Source organism: Oncorhynchus tshawytscha, linkage group LG26 (assembly GCF_018296145.1).
Source record: "Oncorhynchus tshawytscha isolate Ot180627B linkage group LG26, Otsh_v2.0, whole genome shotgun sequence".
NCBI classification, from domain to species: Eukaryota; Metazoa; Chordata; class Actinopteri; order Salmoniformes; family Salmonidae; genus Oncorhynchus; species Oncorhynchus tshawytscha.
The window spans coordinates 24132599-24142336 of NC_056454.1; the positions used below are offsets into that span (position 1 = coordinate 24132599).

The 9738-nt window shown below is 43.5% G+C and overlaps 1 protein-coding gene across 1 annotated transcript; it reads right to left on the minus strand.

Annotated features, from left to right (window-relative positions):
• Positions 1-275: 275 nt before the first annotated feature.
• Positions 276-2041, minus strand: mid1ip1a (MID1 interacting protein 1a). The gene has a single exon (XM_024389345.2). The coding sequence runs from the start codon at positions 1622-1624 to the stop codon at positions 1148-1150; it is 477 nt and encodes a 158-aa protein (XP_024245113.1). The 5' UTR covers positions 1625-2041; the 3' UTR covers positions 276-1147.
• Positions 2042-9738: the final 7697 nt, after the last annotated feature.

Sequence of the window (9738 nt, forward strand, 5' to 3'; positions counted from 1 at the left end):
TATGTTTGACAAGTGGATAGATGTTACAGGTTCACTCTGTCTTTGCATGCCTGTAAGTATTTGTTTAGGGTGAATAGGGTTTGTAAAGAAACATGTACATATGAACATAGGATGGAGTGATCCCTGGACGAACATCAAATGTTAGGGAAATGTCAAACACGGGTTGAAATGTATTGGGGTCAGTTGGAGGAAGATAGCTGTTGCAATTCTAATCCTGTTCCACAACATTCTAGGTGAAGTGTTGCTATAGGCAAAGAACTTGCAAAACAAATTCATTTCATTTATAAAAAAGTTTAATTCTCAGTACAAATACAGAATCTTCAATACAAAAACATAATATAGTACATACAAAAACAATGGCTTATGGAGTTTCACCTCTCCATAAATACCATGGCAACAGCAACATATTAACATGACCTCTTGGAATCCTTCATTATTCTCTATGCAGAAGAACCATCGGTTGATTTCAGTTCATTGGTCATATAGGGCAGCAATGGGATCATAGGCAAGAATCTCTCAAGCCTCCTCCATTTAGCTAAGCACATAATAAAGAAACATAACAATAAGGGAAAATATACAAGACCTGTACAGACTATTTGACACACTGGCAATAATTAGACATGCTAAATCCTATGAGCATTTCCCCTTACTGGGAAGTTAAAAAATATAGCCAAATGTCTCTGAGGTCATGCACTTCTTCAACCTTGAAATATACAGCTCTCAAACATACAGTGCGAGGTAACAAGTTACATACATCAATATTAAATAAATGTATACATATGTATTATCTGTGTCACTTGAGCTGAAGGCATGGGGCGCCATTGAACACCGTGCATAAAACATAGACATGGTGGTAAAAAATCAGAGTGCAAACAGGTGTTGTGGAACCCGGATATACCACATAGCAGGTCAACCACAACATTACTATGGATCGACACAATATACCACAAAGGTAAAATAATACCACATATAGAGAGCAGAAATGTTTATTTCTGTCTCTATTATTTTCTTTCTATCTCCATCCATTCAAAGGAATTTCATCAGTTATAGACTATTCAGTTCAGTTCACCTCATTCCCGCTAAATAATACACAATCGATCACCAGGGAATGAGAATCGATCATCCGGGTTCATCGTTGCGCTGCATTTTAGTAGCATCCAATGCCGATCTCCTGCTTGTAGCGGTTGGTCAGGGTGTTGGCCTGTTGCGTCAGCTTGGACAGCACCCCGTGGAGCCCCGTCATGTGGAACTGGAACTGCTTCTGCAGGTTATCTTCGTCTTCCTCGGACGACACCTCAGAATCTTCCTCCGCTGAATCCATCCGCGAGATGGAAGCCCGGCTCTCCTTTCGCTTCTTGGCTTCCTCGGCGCGCATCACTCCCCACTCGATGTCGCAACGGATAGACTTGAGCAGCTGGTAGTAGCTGTACATGTCCCCGTCCTCGATGTCGCTGTTTCCCGAGCTTTTCAGGGCGGCCATCTCCCTCTCCTCTTCAAGGGGGACGTCCCGCAGCAGGCTGGGCACCATTACCGTCTGGTCCATGTTGTTGACGGCACCGATGAAGCGGTTCATGGAGTTGAACAGGGAGTTCTTCTGCAGGTGGGATTCTGAGATCTGCATCATCTTGGCAACTGTTGTTGATTCTTGAATTTATTTTAGAAATTAAATGTATAATTGTCAACCAGAGCTGGATAGTTCGTTTCTTCTACTTTCTAATCGGCTTTGGAAAGCGGCTTGTCCTTTTGTATTAAATTATTAAACAGAACTATGAATAGAGTTTGGCAGTTGTTCTCGTTTCTTCTTTTGCCTATTCCTTCTTCTTTTCGTTTCTGTTCTGACTCTTACTGGTCCCCGGTCGGATCTTTATAGAGCAGGTGGATTCGTGTCCAAGGGCGTGCCCAGAACCTGTTTGTCAGGATTATTCTACCTCTACAGTAACCGGACTCCAATGAGCTAGTACACAGACAGAAACAACATGTTGGCATAGTTTGCATGAAGGGGATTGGCCTCCCAGTTGCGATATGCCTACTACCCGGCCCTTTCCCAGTGCCCAGTAAGAAAGCAATGAATGCATCTTCCGCAAACCAAATGATAGGAGGCTCTATGTTCGCGCAATTGTCTGCCTGTGTTGCGCATCAGCCACTCAAACACAGCACAATGGTTTATAAGTGAGCTTTCTCAAAACATTCACACACCAAGCACACTAAAAACGAATTATAGTTTACATTGCAATCGAATTCAAACTTCATTCACATTGACCTACATTTTGCTCTCATGTATTCCAATGCAAACATGACTGACGCTACATCAAACCCAACAACCTCACGGGATAAACCATTCAGGGCGAGGTCTGACCTAGCAGAACGCCAGGTTATGAATATTCACGAGAAAGCCATCAGCCCACAACCGTGCCTCCAATTGAAACCAATCTTATGTTCGGCTGTCGGCCTCGGCGCCGGGACTAGCTCTCTATTGACCAATCGGTGGGTGAAGGAGGGAAGCGAAGCACTGGATCCCTGCCAATGGGGAAAGCAGAGGATTAACCCTATACATTCCACCTTTTTCTTGTTGGAGACGAGTCCGCAAGGTCTGTAATGTTAGGACATAGGCCAACACTAATAGGTTGTCAGAATAAAGTTATTCATCCATCTCCTGGATCAGCGATTTTTCCAAACTAGGCTGAACTATATTTGAAATGTAACGTTTATTTAACTAGGCAAGTCGGTTAAGAACAAATTCTTATTTACAACGAGCCTACTGAGAAGCAGTGCCATAGAAAAAATAAAGTTATTCTATTATATTATATTCAGGGCAATGTTATCATCCCATTCATATACAGTATCTATCAGTTGCTTTGCCTTTGACAGTAATTATTACAGTTAGAGACAAACTAATACCCCTATTGCCCTTACCATGAAAGACTGACGAGAACAGCTGAAACTACCCCCACCCCCCTGAAGGTCAATAGTTGACCATCACCAGGGGAAATCAACAGAGACCGGTTGCCCCACATAGAGAGAACTCACTGACATGGTAAAGCAAAACACCACAACAAGTGGGCGGAAATGATTCAGCCCAGCCAGTCTGAAATCTAATCACAAGTTAACACTTATAGTTAACCACCAGCACAATCAACACATGACAGAAATAGCAAACAACATGCTTTCAGTCACCACAAAATGATTATCTCTTGCAACCAGGGTGCTGAATCATTGTGACTACAGCCTGGTCCATCTACATGATGTAGGACAGCACTCACCAAATAGATTTATTTGGCCTATGGCAATCCTCGAAATAGCTATATGTATGAGGACTTTGCTCCTCACTCTTAGATGAATTAGAAGAAGAAATCAATCAAGAAGAACAATCTGTCAGTACTGCCCAAGCAGTCACATCAAGCAATGATTCATTCCAGGTAGTACCATTTAGCAGTAATGATTGGGCCTGATAAAAGTAGAAATAGAAATATGAGTTTGCACTCGTGTGTCACACATATACACTCACAATTACACAAATGCACATGCGCACACACACACATAAAGATGCAGGTAGGAGATAATGGGTGTAGAGAGAGTGTTCTGGAATGTCTGGAGAGAAACTATACAGATTGAATCAGTGTTCTAAACACTGAACTGTTCAGCAAGAATGGGAGGAATGTCAACATACAGTACATGACAAAACCTGCTTAGTCAGTCGATCTCTCTCGGTCTCACCCTACCTCCCTTTCTTCCATTCTGATAATTATACTTCTCAATTTTGCCTCTGCTCCTCTTAAAGGCATCATCTGAAACAGTTCGTAACAGTCTGTGCGTATATTATGGCAACATTTTGTGACTTTTTGTTCTTATTGGTCTTCGGCAAGGTTTTTTATGTCTGTTCTGAAGACTACTCCCCTTCGTTCGTGATTGGTCAACAGTAGGGATTCTTCAATTAAATGTTTGCCGGTGATTGGTGAACAGTAGAGATTCTTCAATGAAGTGTTTGTGGTCATACTACGAGTTGTGTAAGAAGGGATTAAATCGCGGGTGGGGCAGTGGTTAAGGGTTAAGGGCAAGTTAACACTTACAGTTAACCACCAGCACATCAGCGACTCTGGGTTTGCGCCCAGGATCCGTCGTACGCACAATTGGCCTAGCGTCGTCCGGGTTATGGAGGGCTTGGCCGGTAGGGATGTCCTTGTCTCATCACGCACCAGCGACTCCTGTGGCGGGCCGGGCGCAGTGCGTGCTAAGCAAGGTTGCCAGCTGCACGGTGTTTCCTCCGACACATTGGTGCAGCTGGCTTCTGGGTTGGATGCGCGCTTTGTTAAGAAGCAGTGCGGCTTGGTTGGGTTGTGTATCGGAGGACGCATGACTTTCAACCTTCGTCTCTCCCGAGCCTGTACGGGAGTTGTAGCGATGAGACAAGACAGTAGCTACTAAAAACAATTGGATACCACGAAATTGGGGAGAAAAAGGGGTCAAATTAAAAATAAATAAATAAATAAAAAGAAGGGATTCAATGGACCACGCCCACAAGTTGGGGAAAACAAACATTCTTTCCTATTGAACCCAATTCTAAAAGAGCAGTGTGCAGTGTGCACATAGCCTGTCTTCTCTTGAGAGCCAGGTCTGCCTATGGCGGCCTTTCTCAATAGCAAGGCTATGCTCACTGAGTCTGTACATAGTCAAAGCTTTCCTTCATTTTGGGTTAGTAACAGTGGTCAGGTATTCTACCAATGTGTACTCTCTGTTAGCTAGATTACTTGTTGGTTATTACTGCATTGTCGGAACTAGAAGCACAAGCATTTCGCTACACTCGCATTAACATCTGCTAACCATGTGTATGTGACAAATAAAATGTGATTTTGATTTGATTTGTTTAAGGTCAAATAGCATTCTAGTTTGCTCTGTTTTTTTGTTAGTTATTTCCAATGTGTCAAGTAATTAACTTTTTGTTATCTCATGATTTGGTTGGGTCTAATTGTATTGCTGTCCTGGGGCTCTGTAGGGTCTGTTTGTGTTTGTGAACAGACCCCCAGAATTGCTTCCTTTTAGGTGGATGTAGAATTTAACGGCCCTTTTCTGGATTTTGATAATTAGCGGGTATTGGCCTAAATCTGCTCTGCATTATTTAGTGTTTTACCTTGTACACAAAGGATATTTTTGCAGAATTCTGCATTCAGAGTCTCAATTTGGTGTTTGGACCATTTTGTTAATTTTTGGTTGGTGAGCAGACCCCAGACCTCACAACCATAAAGGGCAATGGGTTGTATAACTGATTCAGGTATTTTTAGCCAGATCCTAATTGGCATGTCCTTTTGATGGCATAGAAGGCCCTTCTTGCCTTGTCTCTCAGCTCGTTCACAGCTTTGTGGAATTTACCCGTGGCGCTGATGTTTAGACCGAGGTATGTATAGTTTTTTGTGTGCTCTAGGACAGGGTTCCCAAAGTTGGTCCTGGGGCCCACCCTGGGAGCATGTTTTGTTTTTGCCCTTGTTCTACACAGCTTGTTCAAAAAAATCTAAGCTTGATAATTAACTGGTTACTTGAATCAGCTGTGTAGTGCAAACCCAAAACGTGCACCCTGGGCCCAGGGCTCGAGTCCAGGATAGAGTTTGGGAAACCCTGCTCTAGGGCAACGGTGTCTAGATTGAATGTTATTTGTGGTCCTGGCATCTGGACCTTTTTTGAAACACCATTATTTTTTGTCTTACTGAGATATACTGTCAGGGCCCAGGTCTGACAGAATCTGTGCAGAAGATCAAGGTGCTGCTGTAGAACCTCCTTGGTTGGGGGACAGAAGCACCAGATCATCAGCAAATAGTAGACATTTGACTTCAGATTCTAGTAGGGTGAGGCCAGGTGCTGCAGACTGTTCTAGTGGCCTTGTCAATTCATTGATATATATGTTGAAGAGGTTGGGGCTTAAGCTGTATCCCTGTCTCACCCCACGGCCCTGTGGAAAGAAATGTTTGTGTATTTTGCCAAATTTAAACGCACACTTGTTGTTTGTATACATGGATTTTATAATGTCTTATGTTTTTCCTCAAACACAACTTTCCATCAATTAGTATAGCAGACCCTCATGCCAAATTTTGAAATCAAAAAAGCACGAGAAGACATTGCCTTTGTTTTGTTTTGTTTGTTTGTCAATTAGGGTGTGCAGGGTGAATACTTGGTATGTCATATGGTAATTTGGTAAAAAGCCATTTTGACATTTGCTCAGTACATTGTTTCAATTATGAAATGTACGAGTCTGCTGTTAATGATAATGCAGAGGATTTCCCCAAGGTTGCTGTTGAGGCATATCCCATGGTAGTTATTGGGATCAAATTTGTCTCTACTTTTGTGGATTGGGGGGGGGATCAGTCCTTGGTTCCAAATATTGGGGAAGATGCCAGAGCTAAGGATGATGTTAAAGAGTTTAAGTATAACCAAATGGAATTCTTGGTCTGTATATTTTATCATTTAGGATGCCATTAACACCACAGGCCTTTTTGGGTTGGAGGGTTTGTATTTTGTCCTGTAGTTCATTCAATGTATTTGGAGAATCCGGTGAGTTCTGGTAGTCTTTAATAGTTGATTTGTATTTGCTCATGTATATGTTGTTGCCTAATTGTTTTTTGGTAGGTTTCCACACTACTTTCCTTCTATATATAGCATTTCTTAATATTTTTCAGTTCCCTTGGCTTTGATGCCTCATGATTGAGTATTGCTCTGTTCAAGTAGACTGTGATTTTGCTGTGATCTGATAGGGATGTCAGTGGGCTGACTGTGAATGCTCTGAGAGACTCTGGCTTGAGGTTAGTGAAAAAGTAGTCTACAGTACTACTTCCAAGAGATGAGCTATAGGTGTACCTACCGTAGGAGTCCCCTCGAAGCCTATCATTGACTATGTACAGTTGAAGTCGGAAATTTACATACACTTAGGTTGGAGTTATTAAAACTAGTTTTTAAACCATTCCACAAATTTCTTGTTAACAAACTATAGTTTTGGCAAGTCGGTTAGGACATCTATTTTGTGCATGACACAAGTCATTTTTCCAACAATTGTTTAAAGTCAGATTATTTCACTTATAATTCACTGTATCACAATTTCAGTGGGTCAGAGGTTTACATACACTAAGTTGACTGTGCCTTTAAACAGCTTGGAAAATTCCAGAAAATTATGTCATGGCTTTAGAAGCTTCTGATAGGCTAATTGACATAATTTGAGTCAATTGGAGGTGTACCTGTGGCTGTATTGCAAGGCCTACCTTCAAACCCAGTGCCTCGTTGCTTGATATCATGGGAGAATCTAAAGAAATCAGCCAAGACCTCAGAAAAAAAATTGTAGACCTCCACAAGTCTGGTTCATCAGAAAGGAAGAAGCCAATGCTCCAAACCCATCATAAAAAAAGCCAGACTACGGTTTGCAACTGCACATGGGGACAAAGATCATACTTTTTGGAGAAATGTCCTCTGGTCTGATGAAACAAAAATAAAACTGTTTGGCCATAATTACCATCATCGTTATGTTAAGAGGAAAAAAGGGGGAGGCTTGCAAGTCGAAGAACACCGTGAAGCACGGGGGTAAAGCATCATGTTGTGGGGTTGCTTTGCCGCAGGAGGGACTGGTGCACTTCACAAAATAGATGAAATCATGGGGATGGGAAAATATGTGGATATATTGAAGCAACATCTCAAGACATCAGTCAGGAACTGAAAGCTTGGTCGCAAATGGGTCTTCCAAATGGACAATGACCCCAAGCATACTTCCAAAGTTGTGGCAAAATGTCTGAAGGACAACAAAGGCAAGGTATTGGAGTCACCATCACAAAGCCCTCAAGCCTATAGAAAATTTGTGGGCTTACTGAAAAAGCGTGTGCGAGCAAGGAGGCCTACAAACCTGACTCAGTCACACCAGCTCTGTCAGGATGAATGGGCCAAAATTCACCCAACTTATTGTGGGAAGCTTGTGGAAGGCTACCCGAAATGTTTGACCCAAGTTAAACAATTTAAAGGCAATGCTACCAAATACTAATTGAGTGTTTGTAAACTTCTGACCCACTGGAAATGTGATCAAAGAAATTAAAGTGGAAATTAATCATTCTGTTTACAACTTTTTTTTACCCCCAATTTCATAGTATTCAATTGTTAGTAGTTACTGTTAGACAAGTCTCATCGCTTCAACTCCCATACGGGCTCGGGAGAGACATGCGTCCTCCAAAACACAACCTAACCAAGCTGCACTGCTTCTTAACAGAGCATGCATCCAACCCGGAAGCCAGCTGCACCAATGTGTCAGAAACACCATGCACCTGGCGACCTGGTCAGCAGGCAATGTGCCCAGCCCGCCACAAGTGCACGATGAGACAAGGATATCTCTATCAGCCAAACCCGCACCATGGACCTCCCGTTTGCAGCCGGCTACGACAGAGCCTGGGGTCGAACCCAGAGTCTCTGGTGGCACTGAGATGCAGTGCCTTAGACCACTGCGCCACCCGGGAGGCTGCTCTCCTTACTATTATTCTGACATTTCACGTTTTTAAAATTAAGTGGTGATCCTAACTGACCTATGACAGGGAATTGTTACTAGGATTAAATGTCAGGAATTGTGAAAACCGTAGTTTAAATGTATTTGGCTAAGGTGTATGTAAACTTCTGACTTCAACTGTACATATCCAGCATGCGAAAGAGCTGCAGGATTTTTGTTGGCTATGTTATCGTAGTTGTGCCTAGGGAGGCATATGGGGGAGGGAATGCTGTCACCTCCAGGTAGGTGTTTGTCCCCCTGTGTGCTGAGGGTGTCAGGTTCTTGTCCAGTTCTGGCATTTAGGTCGCCACAGACTAGTACATGTCCTTGGGCCTGGAAATTATTGATTTCCCTCTCCAGGATGGAGAAGCTGTCTTCTTTAAAATTAGCATACCCCCTGAGTCCCTTCCCTGTTTCAGACCTGGTAGTTTGGTGGATGGGACTACCAGCTCTCTGTAACCTAGAGGGAAACCAGTGGGTACATCTCCTCAATACCATGTCCAGGTTCCTGCTCTTTAGGCCAAAGGCAGATGACGTCAGGCATGGGATATTCCAGGATGAGATAGGGAAGGCTTTGTGTTCCATAAAGTGTCCAATGTTGTTAGTCATGTGGTTTGGCCTCAGACCAGTAAGTGTGAGCAGAGCCTGCTGAGCATCTGGTACATGCCATTGGCTTGGGCTAGTGTAAGAGTAGGGGTTGGGCCTGTTTGCCAGCTCACGGCCTGGTTGAATGCGTGACTTTCATGTTGAGGTCCTCTTTGCGGGATTGGGGGGCATGGGGTGGGCAGGAGGGGGTGCATAGGTCTGATCTGAGGGGGCCTAAATGGGGTGTGGGCCTGGTTGATTTGGGGGAGGGGGGGTCCCACTGGTCTGTGAGAGTGTCTCGCTGGTCTGAGTGTGGTGTCTGTTGATCTGTTGCTCCTGTGTGAGGTGTTGGGGCTGCGGTTGGGGCGATGTTCTTTAGGGTCTGGGCGAAGTTGGGCACTGCTGCCTTGTATAGGTGGACCTGGTCGTAAAGGCTGTCCAGGGTGGAGTGGTGGACCAGGTAGACATTTGGTTTTGAGGCACAGACACGGGAAATACATGTGTTTACACGCTGTATGGTATGTCATGACGTTGGCCTGGGGGTAGGTTTATGACAGTCATAAATACCTCTTCCCCCCTTTTTCCTCTCTCTACCCTACTGATGTTACATTTGCAAACCCTTTGGTTAACATAGAGATTCTGGGAACATCAGAAGG

Excerpts from the sequence above, each read along its gene's own strand:
- mid1ip1a (XM_024389345.2), bottom strand. The coding sequence starts at position 1,624 with ATGATGCAGATCTCAGAATCCCACCTGCAGAAGAACTCCCTGTTCAAC.